Genomic DNA, 23,054 nt, shown 5'->3' with positions numbered 1-23,054 from the left:
CAGGCGCATCTCAGATCAGTTGGTTCTGTTCTTGCTTTAGTAAGTTTCACTGAAGCTTCCTCTTATTATTAACATGTAGGATGACAAGCTGATCAATGATGTGGCCGATCCTTCAGCTGCTTGATGAACAGTGTTAAGGATAAGGTTCCGCTGACTGACTGACAGCAGGTTAAAGTTAGGGTAGGAGATTTTGAAAACTCAGTGAGAGTCAGCCAGATTTCCAAAGTAAACACACGCCCCTTTCTCTCTCTTTCTCTCACCCTGAAGCCACGCCTCCCAATCACATGGACGCGCAACACCTGAAGACGAGCTGCGGTCTGTGACTTCGGCCATCATGCACGTACCTCTCTGGTGCGCAGAGCAGGAAGAGAGTGACAACCAGCCAATACTCCGTGCAGGGTCCACCCGGAGGATTGGCTGATGTTTTTAGTGTTTTATAGCTTCCACAGATGATTCATATTCTTCGTTTTAAAGCGAAACTGCTGAACTAATCGGTTGCTATCGGATTGTAAAGAGAAGTTACACTAATTTAACAAAAAGTGCATCAGAATGAAATCTCCTACCTGACCTTTAAGAAAATGGATATATCTAGATGAGTTAGATGATTAGCATTTTTTTTGTAGGTTTTTGCAATAATATCATGACAATCAGATAAAAGTGATCCTGTGACAGCCCCTTGTAGCAGCTGCTAAAAGATTTAACGTCATTATGTTCCTTAGAACTTCAACAGAAAATGTCAGACTTGCTATGAAACCTCATAACGTCAAGGTCAGCAGATAAAGAGCATCATGAAGAAGGCAAGCCCATTCAGATCCAGATAATCCAGCTGCTTTTCAATTTCAGTGATGTTGCTTATGATTAACATCCTTTTAAATGCTGATGGTTATAAAGGCCAATCACATGCACCAAAAGCTGACACAACATAAAAAAAAACCTCGGACATAAAACACCACCAAATGTTCTGAAACCAGCATACTTACACATATTTTAAATGTACAAAGTACCATATGAGCTAGATAGAACCCTCTGTACCTTCACTTTGATATGTTTGAACCTTCTCAGCACTTCCAAAGTTTACAGCTCAAAGTGAGCAGCTGCTCGTTCTCCATCCATCATTTAGAATGTCGTTTGAAAAAAAGGCAGTCCAGTCAGAAGACCGGAAGTCAAAAGAAAGAGCTTCACGCCAAAGGAAAAGTATCCACCACAGAGCTTTGCTCTTCATGGATCTGAATCATTTTGGAGTGAAGCTCTTCAAGTTTTTTCTTTTCTAATTTAAATCTACAACATCCACTTTAAAAACACCACCCATCTTTTAAAGGAACGCTTCCAATAACGATCACATTTCCACGTACACGTTAAAAAGTGAGTGTCACCCAAAAACGCTGAACCTTTGGTCCACAACTCCTTATAAAAATATTATAAAATGTTTCTGAATGCCATTCTTTTCATACGTTTCCGTATAAATATGGAAAAAAATCTATTCTACTGTGCAAGTGAGAGAAACAAATCATTTTTTTTTTGACACTTGAGGGTAGGGGAGGTATCTTTTTGTACAAATTGCAGAAATTCATTAAATGCAAAAGCGCTCCTCCCACCACACCTCGTTTCACAAATACAGCTCGTAGCAGTTTAACCTCCAGTGAAATGTTAAGTATAGAAATGCATCATGACGATAAAAATGAGAGATGAGGAGGTGGAGGAGGAGCACAGAGACGCCTGCTACCACTCCCTTCCCTCTCAACATGTACAAAACATCGTCATCGTCATCATCATCATCATCATCATCCAGAGCATCATTGTCCGCACTTTAGAAAAAGAAGACACACCTAAATCAATGTCTGTGTGTGTGTGTTGGCACAAAAGCATTGGCACTCTGGTCACTCACTGTCCCACTTAAATCAAGGTAGATCTTGTAAGAAATGGCCATCGGGTGAACTTCAGTGAGGAAAAGGGATCAAAAAGTGCCAAAATATTTTTATAGTCCAAGCTGCCTCGCTGCTGCTGCTGCAATACATAGAAACAAGAGCGATTTCTTTGTGTGTGTGTGAGAGTCAGTCAAAGTGTGGAGAGGTTTGTTGTGGGTCACTGTAACTGCATCACAATGAATAGGTTTGAACAAGAGCTTTAAAATGACCCAGATAGCGCTTATTTACAGAGATGAGGGGAAGGAGCGTGTGATGAGGGGAGATGGTCCACAGAGCCAGCTTAAGATTGCAGGAACGTTCCTCTGCACCTCCTTCATCCGCTCCTCTTCTTCAGGTCTTCAAAGTGCTCATCCTCTTCTTCTTTTTCTTCTTCTTCTTGATTGTGGCTCTCGCTGTTGCATTTGTCGGCGCATACTTGTGTGTGTGTGTGTGTGTGTGAATGTGCGTTGTATGTATTGCTGCAAACTGCGATACTGCTGGGTGCTGTTTCAGAAAAGTAGTCAAATTCCATGCAGTGGTTTCCATGGAAACGCAAAACAGACTGCTAAACATATAGAAGGGTCGGCGAGTTTTTTTTGTTGTTTTCATTTCAAAGTATTTTTGTGGTTATGTTGATGCAAAAAGCACGAATGTGTGCGTTCTCAAACATGAGTCTGCATCCGCTGTGTGTGTCTGTGGGAATAGTCAGAGGGCGGAGATGAGTATGAGAAGCGGGTGGAGCTGCCGTATTTTCCCAACCCTGTTTCGGGACTTTGTTGTCCTGGCCCTGGTCCTGGCCCTGGTCCTGGCCCTGGTCCTGGCCCTGGTCCCTGTCCTGGTCCGGTCCCTTGTCCTGTTGGATACATCTCATAAGCTGGCCCTTCCTCTATGGGTGGAGCAAAGCCCATGCGGTAGCTGGGATACTGGGATGGGTATCCGTAGTTGTCATATGCCAGTTGGGTCGTGCTGTCCAGCAGGCCGCAGTCTCCGGGGTAATCTCCAGGTGACTGAAGAGCCGGGTTGGGTGGCGCTTGCTGGCTCGGCGCTGCTCTGGAGAAAGTGTTGAAATGGGCGTAGGTGGTATGGGACATCCTGGAAGGTGGGCGGGGGTCATAGCATCCTGCCCTGGAGCCAGGCACCGTGCTGGGGGGGACTGCACCGCTAGTGGCAGGCGAAGGTCCGCCAGAGGTGGCGCCGGTCGGCCCGCTGTTCGGATTCGGAGAGCGGAACTCTCCCTGGTAGTGGATGACGCGGGTCTGAGGCCGCGCCTCCTCGTGGGTGGTGGCTCGGACGTTGTAGTAGCCGTTGGTTGGATCCTGTGAGCAGACAGGAGAATATTTAGCCTTTCAGCAGCAACAGGAAAATAAAAAGATTTTGACCTTCTCAAAGAGAAACCTGTTCAGAATAAATTAGCTATAGATAGTAAGAGAGTGGTGTTGAAAAGAAGCTACAACGTAAAGGCTAAAGACGAACTGAGAGGTGAACATGATCACAGAACTCATGCACCCTGCCAGATATAATGTCAAAGATGCTGTAGAGTAGATAAGTGTTTGCCTCAAAACTCCAGCGTCAGCATGCCGAGGCGTCTCTGCTGAGTCAACTCACCTTGAGCTCGTACTCCTCCCGGGTGTCGCTCTCACTCCTGATGTCCTGCTTCAGGTCCATGTCGTCTTTGAACGGCTGAGTGGAGGGAGAGAGGGAAACAGAGGGCAGAAACTAAACCATCAAACAACGAAACACACACACGGAAAGAGGGAGGGTGAGAAAAGGAAAGGAGGAGGAAGAGAGAGAGGGAGGGGAGAGGAAAACAGAGTTTCAGGTTTTTCATCCCAAGAGACTACAAGACGAGAAACGTTTAGTCGTCGGGAGAAAAAAAAAAAAAACGCCTTAAAACCGAGGTCAAAGGGGCTTCGACGATATGACTCTCCAGGACTTCTGAGGCTGAACTCTTGTCTAAAAGGAACACAATGTTACAGGCAGTGTGTCTTTGTGTGTCTTTGTGTGTGTGTGTATGGGTGAGGTTTAGGTTTTTTGTGTGTTTTCATGGTTGGCTGTTTATCTACTGGACTTTATGTTGCATCTGAGCTGTAATGGTTGTGGCTCACACTCACGTCTGTCTGTCAGATCTTCAGTGTTTCACTGTATGTGTGTGTGTGTGTGTACACTTGTGTGTCTGCCTCTCCCACCGTGTCGCCCTCAGTGTCGGTGTATCTGTACATTTAAGGCTATTGACCCATACGCCTCCTCTCCGCGGCCCTCGGTGACTCAGATGGGTGTCTACTCACGGAGTACATGGCCTTGACCATCCGGGTTGCCGTGGAGACGTTGGTCGCCTCCTCCTCCAGGCTGTGGGTCTCTTTGTTGACAGTCTCTACCTTGATGTCTGGCTTACCGAGGGTGACACCCCGGCGACCTGGAAGAAAAACACAACCTCCGGTCATATTCAGAGGGAAAGCGCTTACAAAAAAAAAAAAACAAGAAAAACAGCTCAGCACCACATCCGGTAAAATGTTTTTTTTATGTATCTTGTTTAGTGCAACATTTCTCTCTGCTTCTAAAGTGCTGCTGCACACAATTTGGCAGGAAAGCAGACTTCAGTGTTCATCACCATAAAATATTGCACACCTTTGACATTCATGGACTTAAAACAATGATAAGAAATGATGAGAATGAGAAGCAGATCCTGAGTGATGAGAACATTTCAAAGCTCTTTCAGGGGAAAAGCACCTTTAATGCCCCCTGTTATTCCGTGTGAACGAGGCAGAAGGCCAACGTACATCTGAGCTGTCAGCGGAGGCGCTGCGTGGACACATCAACACAAATGAACGGCATTATTTTCATCTACTCTTAGCTCGACACTACAAAGATAAGGGAGCTAATCGATCCAGCCATGGCTTTGAGGTACAGCATATAAGTGGCTATAACTTTCAGGCAGGACTTCATTGTACCCACTGTTGGGATGTTGCTTCAAATGTCACTGCACTTTTCTTTTTCCTCGATATCACATTTCATTTTCATTCTCGGTCAGTTTCAGGCATTAAAAGGACTTGGTCAGGTTTAGGAACACACTGTGATTTGGGATAAATCGGTCATTCCACAAGACTAAACACATTTTATGAGGCCAAAATGTCCCCTCTGCAAACCACTTTACATGGCAAACGGTACATGGTTTGACATAAAAACAGGTGCTCCTATGGCCGAGGAAAAAGTGATGTCATCTTCAGTGTGCACAGCGTTTTGCCATCTTAAGCCTCTTTCACACATGCAGCGCACACACTGGACTTTGAGCAGACTTCAGTGGCTGCACGTGTGAAGGAGTATGTCTGACTGAGATGCACTGATCATGACCCAGTCCTGAACCTGCAGTCTGGGTAATATCTGATTCAGCCAATGTGTGAGCGCAGCAGGTCTGGCACAGTCACAGAGTTTCTGGTGTTGATAGCAAAACACACAGTTTAGCTGCTTTTTATTTGTTAGTATTGCAAAGACAATTAAATGCACATGGTTTTGTTACTGACTCTCCTCGTTATCAAAGCACAGCACGTCACACACAGACAGCCACCTGCTGTGAGCTGGACGGCGTCATCGATTATAAAGTCCAGACCTGATTCTCCAGACTTTAACCAGAGTTTATGTGTTTCTTTGTTGAATAAAGAAGAATCTGGAGGTTAAAGATGCTAAACCTTCCACAAATAAGGTCTGTGAAACTACACCAGGTATAACATTGCTGTGCCAGATAAAGCCTTCCAGCAAAATAAGAGCAGTGTTTGGATTTTTTAAGGCATGTTTAGCATCTGTGGGATTAGATGCTCTTCTGTATAGAAATGTAGGCTCTTAGGCAATAAAACTGTACAGTCAATATTTGTTGTTGTGAACGACTCACTCCCACAGCCAGAAACCTTAGAAGTAAAGATTTAAATCTGTGAAGGCTCGAGCTGCATCACAGTCAACAAATGAGAGCCTGTTTATCTGGATGTTTGTTTGAGTGTCTATTTCCAAAGCGTATCTGTTCTGTAGTAAAGTGTTATCAGCTCTGAACCAGAAAATATACTCTTATCCCCAGAAAATCCCTCTGGGGGCTCTGCCAGTCACCTTCACTGTCTTTCCCGATTCTTTATTTGCTCCAGAGAACATCAAAATGAAACAAATGAAAAGACACCACATGTTTTTTTTTTTGCTTTTCTTTAGCTCTTTGGGTTGTTGGTAGCATGGTCTGTGTTCATAAATACTAATTGGATTGCCCCAGGCTGTGTAAATAACATATAGGAATTCATAATTTAAATACTATTCAGCTATTTTCTGCTGTGTATTCTATCTAGTGCACAAGTGCCATACAAATAATCACACAATTCAACGTCAGCGCCATGAAAAGGGAAACAGCAGTTTGCCATAATATATGAATATTCATTAATCTCATTTGAATAAAATGCTATACTGCTGGCATCCATCACTTTCTTCTTGGAAAGGCAGAATGACAGACACATACAGTAAGTGCGTGTGTGTGTACGCCCTACACAGAGTCACTGTGTGTGTGTGTGTACTCACTGCCTTTGCGTTGGCGGTAGAGGAAGAAGGCGAGCGCCAGCAGAAACATAAGCAGCAGAATGGAGGAGCCCACCGTACCACCGGCGATAATTCCCACCGGAACAATATCTGAAACAAACACAAGCAGAGAAAGGGTCGAGGTTGAGGGACAGCTGCTGCCTCATTGTTACAGAAACCTGCGTCGTTTCAGCACAAATCCTCCAGTGTCCTCGCTTAATGTTGAATCTCTGAGGGCTGGTTATGTTGATAAGACGTCCTTCGTCAGACAAGGGATAGAAAATGCTTTTAAGGACAAATCCCAGCTCCCTTTTCTTTTTCCTCTTTCAAAGATGTTTTGGTAGATTTTCAGAGGCCTGCAAAATCTGACGGCTAAAAGAATAAGCCTCGGATAGGACTGACAGAGCATGGAGAAACCATTTTCTCAATGTAATGTGACATACCAAGCTCCTGTGATAAAATATGTAACCATCCTGAACGGACTGTCCTGAAGCTGAGGCCACTGCCTAATAAACTGCTCAAGGGCACTCCAGTTTGTGAAAGGAGAAGAGAGTCCTAAATCTGTCTTTAACCCTGAAAGCTCCACAGTATATTGATTCAGTTGCTTGGATGTCAAACATCATACGGTCACATCTTCTCGGCGCGCCGCTCCTTCCCCCCTTTTACCTGTCTCCTCCAGCGTGATGATCATGGTGCCCGGTCCGAAGGAGTTCCAGGCGGTGCAGTTGTACGGGGAGTGGAAGTCTGACTCCATGACATTGTTGATGGTGAGGGTGGAGAGGACAGCCCCGCCCTGGGACGGAGGCTTACTCTGCTCCACGGTGTACCTCTCCATCAGCGTGCCTTTCTCCTTCTCCCACACGTTCTCCTTCCACGCCCACACCTGTAGCACACATTTCACAAACAGACTGACTCCAGATATATGTCGCATCCAGTGGATTCAGACTGAATGTGTCGATGTGTTGATGTGTAAATATACATCATATAATATATATATACATATACAAATATACATATCTGCACCTGATCAAACAGACAGGAGCTCTGCATTAATCGGATGAAGAGCCAATATGTTTCACTTGTTTGATTTTTATCCACTTCTCCTACTGCGATCATCCACTCTAACCTCAGGGATCAATATTGGTAACATCACTTTATCTTATCTTATGTGATATTAAACCACACGCACGCACACGCACACACACACACACACACACACAGAGTCAGGAGTAAACATTAAGCAAACAGATGGGCGGGTGTTGAGGAAGGTTAAGAGAGACTAAAGCGAGTCTGGGCAGGAAATACATTTTAAAGCAAAACAAATCATATTCACACCTTTCCTGCTGGAGCAGAATATACCTAATTAAAATTTGTGCTGCAACTTCTCAGTCTGGGGAAGAAAGAAATTCCTCATAAATAAATCAGAACTCACACAAACAGTGCAGCAGATGTACATGAATGATAAAACCTCCAGTAGCTTTTTCTACTTAAAATCTAGCGAGGTAGAATTTGGGAGGGTATTAAATATGGAGCCTATCAAACATGCATAGACTATGTAGGGCTAATGTACCTCTTAACCTGGCCTGAATGTGATCACGGCTCGGTGAGGGACACATTTTAAAGTCTTTTTCTGCCTCACAGCCTCGTGTCTTTCTCACAATAAGGATCTTGCACCACTGCTGTCTGTACGTCTGTCCCTCTTTTTTTCATTTCCTCCATTATGGACATGGACACACACACACACAGAGAGAGAGCACCATGCTCCATATTTTATAAGTCGCTGTGTCTCTGCATTAAGCCGAGACTATAATGTCGTATCACATTATACGCTCTGAGCTCTCTGCCAGTGCAGCAGGGGCTGAAGCTTCTAAAAGCTCTGATTTCTGTCATGTTGGCGCTTCACAATTGGATAATTGACGCTGAAAGGTACAAAATTTTACTCTCCATCTCTCTGCCTCTCATTCCTATCTGTTTCACCCCCCCAACACACACACACACACTCACACTACCTCCCTCTCTCACTATCACACACACTCATTCCAGCCTTCAAACTTAAAGTGGATTTCTATTTTTCTGCTTTAGCTTTTTTCGAGATTTAAAAGCATTCTGATATTCTCCTTTTTAAGGTTTATACCACACACCATGCTGCTCATGTTGTGACTTATATAACACTCGTTTTATACTAAATTGTAGTTTGGTCAAGTGTTGCACCCAGCCGGCTGTTGATCTAATTCATGCTGAATTCAAGAAGGGGAGATATTGAACTTAAAATGAAATATCAGCCAGTTACATAGCATCACCGGCAGATAAGTTCACACCAGTATTCTCTCTGCTAACAATGGATGCAACAAAAATAACGTCATCACGTCGGTGGGCACGTAAAAGGGAGGGGGAGGAGGGGGTCAGAAACTGCTAGCATCACTGCTATCAGCATTAGCAATAGTTCAAGAATGTGTGAAAATGTCAGCGTCTGCAAAATGTAGTCACATAATATCCCATTAATAAAAAGAGGGACAATTGTAGGGCGTCTCATCCATTCAGAAAGCGCAGCCACAAAGGGAGCTGCATGTCTCAGAGGAGCAGCTACAATAAAGCCAAATAACACTGCTGCTGTGATGTTGTGTGTTATTTTCAGCCCTGCTGGCAAACGAGATATGAGAAAAATTGCACATTTGGCTGGGATTTATTACAAAGATTTGTCACAGATCAGATGGTAAGGTTCTGAAGATTAGATTAGCCTTTGCTTTCATATATGAGAGAACGCTCAATGTGCCTGACCTCAACTCTGAAAACATTATAAAACACTGTAATAAACGCGTGGTAACGGTAGCATTCAGTGTTTTTTTTTTTTTTTTAATCTGCTGCACTTTGAGTACAGTTCTGCACATCGCCTCTTTCATTTCAGCCAAACACTACAGCAGCTGTTTTTGATGAGTCACACCTTCCACTACAGAGGAGGAACAGATTGTTCTCACACACTGAAGGCACAGTTGGAAACAACGTCGCCTGTGCCAGTCTTTACAGCCGCACAGCGACACAGGCTGGATAAAAAAAAAAAAAAAAATCATTTTGTTTTCAGGGCGGACACGGAGCTATGATCAGGATTCTGTCTGAGGCAGATGCAATCTGAAAAGGTCAAGCACCTCTGCAGCAGATTACAACTCCCAAGGATGGACTTACAATCTTATCAGGTGGGGGGGTGCTGGCGATGTAACACTTGATCTCCCCTCTCTCGCCTCTGACTGCGTACTGCACCGGGTCGCTGGAGATGATGGGCGGCCCTGGGAGAGTGAGAGAGGAGGGATTATTATTAAAAAAAAGATGACAACAAAGAAAAAGTTACAAGGTTAGAAAAGTACAAATCAAACTTTACATGAGACCACCAGTTAAAAAAAAAACAATGTGAGTGATTAAAGGACATTTATTAGTAAATGTGTCCCTTGGCCTTATCAGGATCTGTATTATTATAGCTCCCCTGAACGATCCACAGAGTGACAGACAGTTCATTTATCTTCAGCCTGAGGGCTTAAAAGGAAGCTGGACTAATAATGACTTATAATGTTGGCACTAAGTTTAATGGACACATAAAGGTGTGCTTGCATTCATGCTTAGCTATGAAGAGCCAAATTAAGTTATGAATTTTGGATCAGTTTCTGACTAAAAGGGGCTGATTAAGGCTCTGACTGAACACACAGCAACTCTTTGCAGAAACGGACTCCTCCACGGAGAAGACGGAGCTCACTGGTCACTGTTTTGATTCTGATGATGTCATCATCACTGCTTTTGGACCGCTTTCTGGCCGATGAACAAAGTGAGTAAACAGAGGAGGGCACCATGGGGAAAAATAAAGGTGCTATGGTGTCTAAAATTGATTCTTTTCACAGATAGAGGTCCTTCAGCTGTCAGCAGTCCGCCTCTAGATTCCACTATGAACTGATTCTTTGTGGCATTAGAAACCGGGGCTGCATTCACTTGACTTTCCTGCCCAGAACCCTTCAGGGATCTGCCACAGACCCTGTCCTGGAGCACCACACGCTTGTCTGATCCTGATCAATAACCTTTTCTACATGAGAACCACAATGCCATGGAAGAAATATAGCTATGAGGACGGATGTATAATAACTAATCATTGCTCCCCATCGCTCTGTGTGACAAATGAAAGAATGTTACTGTAAGACGTATTTACAGGCCGATCATAACCCTTCATCATGTACAGTATGATGCATGTAAACCTTGATGACATCAGCCGTTGTGTCATCTGTAACTTTGCTCTGATGAATAAACAGATGCACTCCCATGATGCATCATGTCCCGCAGCCTGCCATGAGGCAAATGACGGAGAGGATACACATACTTAAATGTGACATAACTCATTGTCTGCTTGGTGACCGAGTGCCTGAGCAGGTCACCGAGCGCTCAGCCTTTATTTTGCGAGGATGTGGAAATGAATTTCGCTGTCTCCCTTTTCGTCACATGACGAAGATTTAAGGAGCAATTGTGGACTCCCTTTTCATCATCATGTCCTCAGTGAATCCGTTTTGATTTATTAAGTGCATGCCGGCCGCTCAGGGAGGTATATGACTTTGAAATATTGGCTTTTAGCCTGTTTAGGACTGGAAAATTAGCTGATTAGTTAGTCTGGGTCGGGCTTGGGCTGAAATGAATCAGATCACGTTGACGGAAACACGAAGCGGTTTGCTGTGTGTAAGAGATACAGACAGATAGATGCTTACACACAATGACACTAGATCAAACAAACACATTATAGCCGTCCATGTGGTTTCATTATTCATTATTCACAGATGTATAGAAAGATTTGTTGGGAATTTAACTGACCGTTGACAGTGAGTGTAACCTCGGTCTCTCCCACTCCGATCCGGGGAACGATGGCCTTGCAGACGTACTGGCCTGCATCAGCCTGACTCACTGACTTCAGATAGAGCTGGTTGTTGTTGCTGAGCACCTGGACAACACAAAACATGATGAGGCGGAGACAAAGAGGCGAGGAGGGATCTATATTTAATTCATAAAACATGTTGATTCTCTCAGCAGGCTCCATTAGTTTGTTTTTTTCCTGGAGCCTTTTCTTTTAACTCGTTAGGTGTGAATTAAAAATTGAAGGCATGAAAAAGAGGTTTGATGCTTTGTAACCGAGCAGATGAGTATTTTTTTTTCAAGGTCACAGGTGGGTTTGATGGTTCGTCCTCACCATGCTGGAGCCCTTTTTGGTCCAGGTGAGGGTGAGAGGAGGGTTTCCAGCCCACTTGCAGTTCAGAGTGACATCAGAGTCCACGTCCACTGTGACCGGCCTGGGCTCCACCACCAGTATAGGGCCGACTGAAAGACAGAAAGACAATAAACACATCCAAACCAGCAACTGTTTATTTTTACAGCAGGAGAATACAAACACTTCAGACTGACTTGAGTACTTGATACAGACGACTAATGCATTCATATCTAGAGAATCCCACTCGGATCAGGAGTGTCTGCACTCTACTCACAGTGCACATCCACAAGGATGCTGACGTTGGTGCTTCCCACGGCATTGAACACCTGACAGGACACGGGCTCGGTGAAGAAGGAGTGATCCGCTGTGGTGACAAACACACTCTCCCTGGCTCCCTCCAGCAGCACGCCGCCTTTAGCCCACCTGATGGAGAAAACACAGCGTTTCATAAGGTTTCAGTGAAGCGTGTCAGCAGATCTGGATGTGTGTTTTATAATTATATATATATATATATATATATATATATATATATATATATATATATATATATATATATATATATATATATATATATATATATATATATTTTGGTAGTGATCCAAATGGAACATTTCCACTATTAGACAATGAGTGTCGATCTATAAAACTAACAATTATACTGCTTTGATGACAGAAACCTGAGGGAATGATGGTAAGAAATGTCTCCTCATATCTGTTATCTTCAAGATATTGAAGTTAAAATCATAAAACCATGCTGCACACCCTCCGTTTGATGACATTTTAATACACACTCAGCAGGCTGAGAGCCTGAGCACCTGGCAGCGCTCCCACATGGAGACCCTCCGGTGGAGTCTCAAACCTCAGAATGAAACCATTGTGTTAAAAGTCCAGCATTTTGCAGCTACGCTGCTGTCACTTAACATTAAAGTCAGTGTTTAACTGTACAAATGTTCAATACTTTCAACCAATTCTGTGCTCTAAGCAGAAATTACGATGCAGGAATGACTCCAGAGGGTGGATACCAGCAGATTGGAATAGATAAAAGGAAAACCTATTGGTATTAAACATCTGATCAGGCTCCTTAATGCAGCACTGCAGGGCCAGCGTTAAAAAAAGATCCTCTCATTCTGAACTGCACACAAAGCTGTACAAGGACTGATTGATAAGTCTGTGGCCCAAGGTAGATGATGGGAACTTCACACATTTAGTTTTCACCATAATATAATCACCCCACTTTTATTGATGGATGCTCATTTTCAATAGAAATGATCTGAGCTGCACCTGCATGTAATGAGAGCTGGATCTCCTTCAACCTTAAGCCACAAATTAATCGATCACTCCTCCGTTTAAAGGTTCATACAGACCTGTAGCCCATGATAGGAGGGTTGGCAGAGGCCTGGCAGGTAAAGGTAACTCTCTCGCCCTCCAGGACAGAGCGAGGCTCAATGGACAGCGTCACCGTAGGCGGGTCTACACAAGAAAAGATGTCAGATATCTACAGACAAACACTTCTGTGGATCCATATCTAAGTTTACAACCATTACTCTCCCTGTAATTACTAACTACAGGGGGTCAGAAAAACACATCGCTCTTCTTGATGGAATATTCAACTGATTCAATTTCTTTGTGAGCCATCGCTCCCTGTTTCTTCACTTGCACAACACACAGAGGTTAGAGGCCTTAAAATTGGTGCCAAAATAACATAAGCAAGCTAAATCAGGCTTGGAACATGTCCAAGTTTGAGAATGTGTTGAAACATAGCGGCTGTGAATTCATGTACACAGCATATGTGCAACTCTTTTCTGATAATTACTCCAAGTTGACACGAGCGAGGGCAACTAATTAGAATTATAGAGAGGGTTTGAAGTGACATACGGTGGATGTTGAGAGTGACGGTGGCATGTTTGCCCATGGGCACAGCCGGGTTGCTGGCGACGCAGGTGAAATTGCTGCCGCTGTCGGTGTCCACGGGTGTGAGGGGCAGGTAGCTCCTGGTCGTCACCCTCTTCCTGTCGGGCAGCACTTCCTGTTAAACAGGAAAAGATGTAGAGAGAGAAAGAAAGAAAGAGCATGGGTTGAATTTAGACAGAAAGATCAAAGGAAAAAGAGGAGGAGGAGGAGCACGGAGCAGACGAAGGACGAAGAGGAAATATCAGGGGAGAAAAAAAGATGGAAGGAGGGGAGGAGAAAGTTGGGAGACACAGGCGGGTTACTAATGGAGCCATGAGAGATAAGAAAGACTAAAATATAAATAGCAATCCATAGACAGAAATAGAAGAAATACATAAAGTTTGTAACCCTTTGTTACAGAAGCCATAAATCTGAACATAAAACCCAGTTTCCTTGCATTGAGAAGGTGGGGGTGTTTGGAAATGTAGAAACAAAACCTGTCAGGAAAGTGTGCACAGCTTTCGGTGTAGCATAAATGCGTGGTCAGTAATATGAGAGCAGCATGTAATATGTATGAGCATGTGTGGGGGGCATAAAGCTGGCTGAGAGAGATGTAAAAACATCTGTGTTTGAGCGTGTGACTCAGTGTTTGCTGATGCTTCGGTGTGCATATGAAAACATGAGTGTGCATATGTGAGTGTGTGTCTATGTGTGTGTGCGCACTCGCAGGCGTAATTTCATACGTGTGTGTGTGTGTAGGAGAGTATAGAGGATGGCGAGGAGTCGGAATGTAGGAGAACAAAGTGCACAATATAACACAGTGATTCAAGGTGTCAGACACACTGTGTGTGTGTGTGTGTGTGGCTGTGGGTTAATTACACATGTCTTAGATCTTTGTGTCTTTTAAGTTGGGTCACACCCTGAAAGTGTGTTAAGCAGATGATGTCTGGAATGTGGATTTTCTCCGTGTAGAGAACAGGTGAAGTGGATCACATTGGGGCTAATTGTGGAGGAACACGTGCACAACATTCCTACATTTGACCCAGTGTGGATGAATGAACCAGCTTGTGCAACCCGAAGAGGGGAAAAAATGCTATTCGCTCTCCCATCATGACACCTTTGATTCGTTGCATGACAACCTGCACACATCATCTCCACGAAAACCAAATTTTCAGAAGAAATGCTTCCAGTCATCGGGCTGATCACTGGAGGAGATGAGGCAGCCTACAGGCAAGAGGTGGCTCAGCTGGTGTCCTGGTGCCAGGAAAATAATCTCTCCTTAAACGCTGAGAAGACTAAGGAGATGATTATTGACCCAAGGAAGAGGAGAGACCAGCACACCCCACGCTTCATCAACAAGGCCCAGGTAGAGAGGGTGAAAACCTTCAAACTCCTCGGTACCCACATCAGTGAGGATCTCACCTGGGCTCACAACACATGGCAGATCATCAAGAGGGCTCAACAGAGACTCTTCTTTCTCAGGAAGCTGAGGGTAATTTGGATTATCCTCCAAACTCCTCAGCAACTTCTACAGATGTACAGTGGAGAGCGTCCTCCATCCCAGTCCGGTACGGGAACTGCACCGTTCAGGACAGGAGGGCTCTCCAGCGTGTCATTAAAACGGCTCAGTTCATCTGTGGAGCAGCCTTTCCACCTCTACAGGACAGCTACAATGCCCGGGTCACAAAAGAGGGCCCACGACATCATCAAGGACCGCACCCACCCACAGCACACACTGTTCACACTCCTGCCGTCAGGCAGACGCTTCAGGGGCGTGAAAGCAAGGACAACCAGACTAAAAAACAGCTTCTATCCACAGGCCATCAGGCTGCTGAACACTGACTGAACATTTATTTATCTTGTAACATCATTGCCACAATGCAAAAATTGCACATATTTGTTTTTGCATGTACAATCTCTTAACATATTTGCACACTCTAAATGTCCTACCTCTGACAATAATGCATAAACAATGCACCTTAAACACTGATAAGACTTTACCCTCTGTACATAGAACTGCACATTTTGCTTATTTTATTTTATTTTATTTTTTTTCCTATTGCTTATTCGTATTTTTATTTATTCTTATGCCTAAAATAAGTCTACTGTATTTTTTTATCTTAGTTTAGTTGTGTATAAAGTCATATGAAGGGAACTCACAAAGTAAGAATGTCATTGCTCAGTGTAACTGTAAAGTGCATTTGACATTAAACTTCTTGAATCTTGAATCTTCCATGTTGGCCTGAAAGAATGGTTCGCTTTTAATTAAGTGGCTATATACAAACAACAACTTGCTGACAGCGACAACTACACTGCAGACGAGCAAGACCAGGAAATGTGGAATGTTAAGATGGCGGTTAGCAGGAAGGGTCCTGGCTGGGATCTAACTGGGGCCTGGGTTCTCTCAGGATACTCTGGCTTCCTCCCACATACCAAAGACGTTAAAGTAAGCAGCCGTGCCTTTTTCATCGTGAGAAGTTGAAGGACTAGGACTAAGATTCTTGAATAAATATAGGTGATGCTTTACACAGTGTAAACATTCAAACATTCCTTCATGAATGTAATCTCTAGCATTTTGTCTTCCAGGAAAGTCTTCCCTCTGTGCTGCACACTGTCTCACCAGTGCAGAACTTCAGGCTGCAGCCTGAGGTGTGCTTACTGTACTTCCTTACAGTGCCCACAGCAAAAAAAAAAACACAATGTATATAAACAAACAAGCAGCACATGGAGTGTTTCTGTGTAGCAGAGTGTAAATATTAGAAATTGTGCTGCTCTTCTGAAGCCATTAGTAGATTCATGAGATTTTGGCAGATCTCATTTCAGTGTAATAAACTAATCCTGCTTTTATGTGTGTTTTATGATGCATGACTCCCTGTGTGTGTGTGTGAGAGAGAGAGAGAGTCACCGTGGACTGGTGGGCTCCCTCCACAGCGACTCCATCCTTGGTCCACTGGATGTGCGCTGCAGGCTTGGCCCCGCGGGTGACGCAGGTCAGGTTGTAGGGAGTCCCAGCCATCAGCAGGAGCTCGGGGCTTCCCTCGACCACCGGGTCCTCAGGGGGGACTGCAGGAGAGACACGCAAATCCATATTTTTATATTTTCATGCAAGTATGCACCCATGCATAAAGAAATACCGATATCTGTACCGCATACAGCATGAGTACATATACACCAAGGAACAGACAGACAGTGTACTTTTTAGTGGAAGTAATGTAAAGAGACATTGGACTTCTTTAAGAAATAACCCCTGTATCTGCTGCTGCGGTTCACTTACTGAGTACATTGAGCTTGGCCCTCCTGGAGCGAAGGGCGGCCTCTGTGGCCTGACACTCGTACAGGGAGTCATCAGAAAGCTCGGCGTGAGAGATCTCCAAATTATACTGGCCGATGTCCAGAGCGCGCAGCACACGATACCTGGGCCAGGCTGCAAGGAGACACAAACACACAAAGGAGGGAGGGGGGCTGTGGTTAAAAGATGCCAAATGGCAGCCAGTAAATACAAACAACACACAGACATATTGTGGAACTCCTGTTTTATTTCTACTGTAAGTCGTGGCACACCTGGAGGACACGACTTACTGCTCTGAGACGAGAAGGAAGAGGCGCATTAAAGGCTGCTGTTGCAGTCATGAGTCATCATAATGGCACTGCAGTCACAGAGGAAGTTTCAGCAAGTGACGCCGAAAATAGACTTTATTTAACGTTACTGTCTGCTTAAAAGTAGACCAGATACGGATGTGGTCATGAAGGAAACTCTGGGCTTTAAGTGACAAAAAGAAAGTGGATTTAAAGGAGTAGTTTATCCAAATTAATAATTAAGAAGAGTTAATTCCCTCAATAAAAAAGGCAGTCCTGTGAAAATCCAGACATCCAGAGTAACAGTGCCGTTAATTTCCTGGAAGGAGAGATGCTGCTCTTGAATTTTTTAGGTGCTGTTTTCACTGCAGTAAAAACTTCATCCACCTCCAGCAGAAAGCTCAAGAATGGATAAGAAAAAAAAAAGATTGTGGCAATTTTGGTGAAATAACCCTTTAAACTTTCTCAAGAAAGTCTAAAAAATAGAAGAAAAAATGAGCTAATCTGGGCTTCGTCTTCTATTATTCAGTGTCAACGACTTTATTTGCCTCCTCTGCTTAGCTGTGCAGCAGACACATGATTTGTTTACAAGATAAAGTAAATGTAAAAGCTTGTATAAAATGGATTAATGCTGCATCACAACAGTTTTGCATCAATCAAGAGACAAAGAGCAGGAAACGAGACGTGTATTTATGTGAAAATGTCAAAGCTTTTTATCATCACACGCAGATAACATTTAGCATCATTTCAGATGCGTTAAAGACCCTTTTTTTGCATCAAGCACAGTGTCTGGTGATGGCTCGTCCTTCACACAAACAACAACACAGACACACTGTAGGCAATGAATGCAGGAGTACACACACACACACACACACACACACAGAGGAGCATAGAGATAAACAGCACAAACACTGATCAAACGTCACCTTGTATACAATAATCCCACATCAGTTTCTGTATGATACACAAACTGTAGGACTACAGGTGCTCTGATTACAGCTCCCCCCCCCCCTTTTCTCTGCTTTTGAACCCTCGCCTCTCAGACAAAGACATAATTGAGCGTGACATCCCACTAGGGGGCACTCATTGATCCTCCGTGCCCAATCCTAACATGACATCATGGATTCAGATGGCAAAAGCAGGCAGTTGGGGTGCGGAGAGGAAGAAGACGGAGGGTGGTGGTGGTGGTGGTGGGGGACAAAAGTATTAGTGGAGATTACATCATCCACTCCAGCACCTCGCAGCATAGCAACCACAGAGGTGAAAGCACCCCGGGGAGAAGGAGAAGAAGGAGGAAGAAAAGGATGAACAATAAACTGGGATGCCTGCAGGTAGTGGTGTTTAAGGTATTTGTAAGCGTGACACACACACGTACATGCTTCTCTACAGTACTCACATGTTCAAATAATTCATTTATATTGTATTTGCATACATGTGATGTCGACTGATCTGCTGCATGCGTGTGGGTGTGCAAACTGCAGGTATAAATTTGCTGCACAATCTGAACGCCTACACTGTCATCAACAGCTGTATATAATCATACAGAGCACATAATGACAGCCTCACACACACACACCGTACATCACACACACACACCTGCAACACCTCGCTGATGTTATTTGGTGCAAATTTTAGGCTTACCCCACACATGACAGGCAGGACTTCATGCACATAAATAAGAAATAACACCAAGTGGCCATATGTCAGCGGTGAAGGAGAGACTGGAGGCTAGGAATGAAAAAAAAATGGACGGAAGGTGATGATAGATGGGTGAAAAGCTGAGAAAAAGAGACAAAGAGGACGACATGTTTATCAAAACATGCTTGCAAAAGGCTGCAAGGACAAAGAGAGCATTACAGACAGAAGGAGAGCGGGAGGAGGCAGAGGGGATGGGAAGAAGATAAGGAAGAAATAAAAAGCAGCAGAGAGGATCTTGGAAAAAGCAAAGTGATGATGAAGCTGTAGTTTGAGGAAGAGGGTGAAGAAGAGAAGGAAAAAAAGGACACACAGAGACACAGAGAGAGACATGCTGACCTTTACTGAACCTGCAAATTAAATCGAGTTGAACACAAGATTCACATCACATGTCAGATTATCACTTGTGTGACTGTGTGTACGTGTCTGCGTGTGGGCGGTGGGTTGACTGGATGTGTGTGGGCGGATGGGTATGTGATGTTTTTGTGTCGTTCTTTGTGGATGAATTTACAGCGTTAGGAGGAATGTGATGAGAGCTTTTAAGGCTGGGAGTGCTAATGTAATAACTGGAAGTGCTAATGCTAACGCTTGATTTTTCTATTACATTTCGGGTGAGTACAGTATTACATTGCACGCATCCACCCATCCTTCTCAGCTGCAGCTCACAGCCTACACATGGTCCCTTACTGGCAGCACTCTGCATAGCTCTCCATCTGCACAGAGTACTGAATGCTGATTGGCTAAGAATGGGCCTGTTTCCAGTGCAGGAACTTCCCTGGTAGAAGATGTTTTAGGCCCAGCTACCTTCTACTTAATATCAGAGGTAAACAAAAGACAACATGCTGATTTAAAAAAAATAAAAATAAAACCCAACACAAGCAACACAGAGATCAGCAGAACACAGGCAGAAGAAATGTAAAGGAATCAGCGGACAACAGGGTAAGCCTTTACTGGTTTATTATGCTGTGAATCGAGTTGAGAGATATTGATTTATTGATTAATAAATGAGCCCGATGGGGCCTACACTGAGCATGCTGATTATGTGGCTGTTCCTGTAAAAATGTTCTGCGCCGGCTCTGAGGTGCTTACATCAAAAAATATTTAATATAGAGGTACGGACGACAGTGAGGCACAAACATTGAACACAATGTTGTTGTTTCCATGGCACGAGTGAAGCAAAAGAAAACAGCACAAAACACAAAACAAGGAGAAGCCCTTAAACGTCTGCTTATATTTGAACCAGCGGGCAGCAGAGAACAGCACCAACGCAGTACCATGCTGGAATCACAAGACAGTTCAGACGTACCTCTCCCGAGGTACATTTCCTCCTGCGGGATGCTGAGGTGCTCCCTGGCCAGGTGGGGTGTATTATCTCTGTATCCTGGGTTTACCTCAGGGCCACCTACAACAGTCCAGAAAACATCCAATGGAAGTTACCCTGAACCACCTCGACTGGCTCTGTGTATCTGGCTCTATGAATCTCATTTTTTGGCTGCCTGTAATCTCATTTTTTCGGTCACTTCCCGGTCATGGCTGTTAAGGTGAAGGCTGAAATGTAGACTGACTTCCAGATTTACCACAGGGGTCCACTATACTTTACTAGGGTCAAAAACTCCTATCTAACCCGGAGAGAGCAATCTAACCGTCTTCCACCATGGCATCAAGGCCTGAAGCTGCTTTCTCACTGAACTGAATCATCCACCTGCTGAAGGTCAGAATCTGATGAAGCCAAAAGAAGAGCAGAGAAGGAATTCTTCGTCTCAAACTACCCAAAACCATCCTGTTGGAGAATCAAGGTGCCTTAAAAAAATAAATAAAAAAATCTTCTTAACTACCCTCCGCCCCCCTGGCGGATGTGTTGGTGGATGTGTTCAGCAGTTCCTGGGCCAAGATTGACTTTCCCTTTTGGATGACTTTACCTGAGCTTCCTCTGAGTCAATGAATTCCTTCAAAATGGATTGTTTGGGTTGAGCGCAGCTGAGGCCAGTTCGGGTTATTTCAGGAGGTAACTAATAGTAACACATCTGCTGCCTTTTAGTGTTGTAGTGTCTTCACACTTCATGTTCAGATTCATCCAGGGATGCACATTATTATTATTATTACACTGACCTTAAAATGAGACGCCAGCCATCGGCCAATCAGATGGAAACACTGGCAGATATTACAGTTGGCTCACCGTGTCCCTGCTGATGCTATTACACTGGTGAGCATATAAAAGGGACGAGTATGTCTGCAGTGTGTGGAGGTGTGTTTGTGACAGAAGCTTCCAGCACAGCTACTGTCTGCATGTGATAGCTCTGCATTGGCATTCCTTCAACACCACAAGTCTAATTACCCAATTTAATAAGTTTATCTCACCGCAGGAAAGGCTTGATGTTCTCGCAATTGGGTGGGAAAAAAAAATAATCTATGAATATTTCTGCAATCCGCCAAAAGGAGTTTAGAATTATTGCTAACCCTTGCACAGAGTGCAAGAAATAAGACGTGACACTCGTGGTCTGATTGACAGGTGTTATTAATGCATGAGCAGAGGCAGCACAGCGATCGCACTCAGCATTCACGGATAAACATGAAAAACAGACAGTTTAAGTGGTAAAAATGGAATATCACAGTCTGCTATCTACTTTTTTTTTTCCTCTGGATAAAAATCTGAAAGGTGATTTTTTTTCATTCCTGAAATGTTTTGAGTGCAGCTGCAGTTTTAAGATGTCAATGTCAGCGTTCAGTAAGCCACAGCGGTCAAAAGCCTGCTTGAATATTTGGAGTAAATGGTGTGGAGGTCAGTGGATGAAGACGTTTGTGTGATTTTCTCATTCATCTCCCGGCTTCTTCTTCTTCTTCTTCTTCTTCTTCCATTTCCTTGGTGATTCCTTTTCTGTCTCTGACCCTTTGACTCTCCTTTTTGGTTGCCCCCTCCGTCTCTGTGATGAATTCCACTGTTGCACTCACAGTAAGTCATTCTGAATATGTGTCAGCTTAAAATGTAAATGCCAATGTGCGTCTGCTTTTGTCAGCAGTGTGAGGGATTTTCTCTAATTCAGCATGATATACAGGGCTCATTTTTGCCCAGATTGTCACTCACACGCCTCTTGGCTCTTAACTCTCTCTCTCTCTCTCTCTCTCTCGCTCTCTCTCATGGTGCTATATGGTGTTCATTCCCTTAATGTTAAAACCCCCCCTACACTTTTCAGCCATAACAGCTTTTGTCAGGGTTCTTACAGTCAAAACTGAAGCGAAACCGTCGCAGAGTTATTCCCCGTTCTTCACTTCGCTTTGATCCCTGCAGATGGGTGAAGCTGTGAGGTTTTTTTTTCCCCCTCCTCTCCCACCACTGGATTTTCTCCCCCCTCCACCACCAACCACTCACTCACCTCGGAGTCCCTCTCCGATGCCGAGGGCCAGGCCGTCCTTGGTCCACTGGACGATGCCACTGTAGTTGAAGACCACGCAGGACAGCACCACCCGTTCGCCCAGTACCACTGACTGGTCGGCGGGCTCCTGGGAGAAACGAACACACCACACTGCAAGAGAGGGAGAGAGAAAGAGAGAGAGACGGGGGAGGACAGAGAGGGAAAATCAATTTAAAGTTCTTTTCACTGTGACCTGGCCATGAGCTGACATCTTTTATTGCACTGTATTGAGCCACACAGTCCCTGTACGGTCTTATTGACTCTCGGTTGTCCATACAGTGGCTGTTGGGGTAATTTGTAGCGTGCTTTTATTGAGTATATGGTGTTTTTATTGTCCTATTTTATTATGTGTTTTTATTATGAGTGTATTTTAACATGAACATCGTCGGTGTGAACGGAGAGAGAAGCTGCAGATTTGATTTCATAGAATCATTTTAATCATTTCTCTCAGCAGAGCTCAGATTTACATATTTGTCATTCCGCTGCATCTTCTGTCTGTTTTGAGTCTTTCTTACCGTCTTTTCAAGGTTTTCCCTGGACTTTACCGAGGCTTATGTGTGTCTCTGTGAGTGTGTGTGCGTAAACATGGATGGTAGCAGGAACATCATTGCCAAGCTGTGATACAGCCTGCTCTTTTTCATCACACAGTACAAAGGATTTTGCTTACACACACACACACACACACACACACACACACATTTCCTGCAGCAAAATAAGCCTTTTGGCTATTGCGGCGCCACTAAAATACACAGATATAAAAACTACAAGTGTAGAGCTGGCATACATTAACGCTCTCGCATAAAGAGAAAG

General features: G+C 44.1%; 1 protein-coding gene across 4 annotated transcripts in view; it reads right to left on the bottom strand.

Moving 5' to 3' along the window:
• Positions 1–498: 498 nt before the first annotated feature.
• kirrel1b (kirre like nephrin family adhesion molecule 1b) overlaps positions 499–23,054 on the bottom strand; it is a 62,279-nt gene continuing 39,723 nt past the window's right edge. The window contains exons 2-16 of one of the 4 annotated variants that reach the window (XM_028428206.1): positions 22,206–22,355; positions 20,141–20,236; positions 16,838–16,987; positions 16,469–16,626; positions 13,549–13,699; positions 13,038–13,143; positions 11,948–12,096; positions 11,656–11,783; positions 11,283–11,409; positions 9,627–9,727; positions 7,113–7,329; positions 6,450–6,557; positions 4,190–4,317; positions 3,510–3,620; positions 499–3,220 (exon numbers count right to left, since the gene is read on the bottom strand). In XM_028428206.1, the coding sequence (XP_028284007.1) occupies positions 2,567–3,220; positions 3,510–3,620; positions 4,190–4,317; positions 6,450–6,557; positions 7,113–7,329; positions 9,627–9,727; positions 11,283–11,409; positions 11,656–11,783; positions 11,948–12,096; positions 13,038–13,143; positions 13,549–13,699; positions 16,469–16,626; positions 16,838–16,987; positions 20,141–20,236; positions 22,206–22,355 (2,534 nt within the window). In that variant the 3' untranslated portion in view covers positions 499–2,566. The remainder of the gene's footprint in view (positions 3,221–3,509; positions 3,621–4,189; positions 4,318–6,449; positions 6,558–7,112; positions 7,330–9,626; positions 9,728–11,282; positions 11,410–11,655; positions 11,784–11,947; positions 12,097–13,037; positions 13,144–13,548; positions 13,700–16,468; positions 16,627–16,837; positions 16,988–20,140; positions 20,237–22,205; positions 22,356–23,054) is intronic. The other 3 variants (XM_028428207.1, XM_028428209.1, XM_028428210.1) reach the window with 3 other exon arrangements.

Source organism: Parambassis ranga, chromosome 17, assembly GCF_900634625.1.
Source record: "Parambassis ranga chromosome 17, fParRan2.1, whole genome shotgun sequence".
Lineage (NCBI taxonomy): Eukaryota > Metazoa > Chordata > Actinopteri > Ambassidae > Parambassis > Parambassis ranga.
The sequence above is the reverse complement of the archived record's forward strand: the minus strand, read 5'-3'. Positions and strand labels throughout refer to the sequence as shown.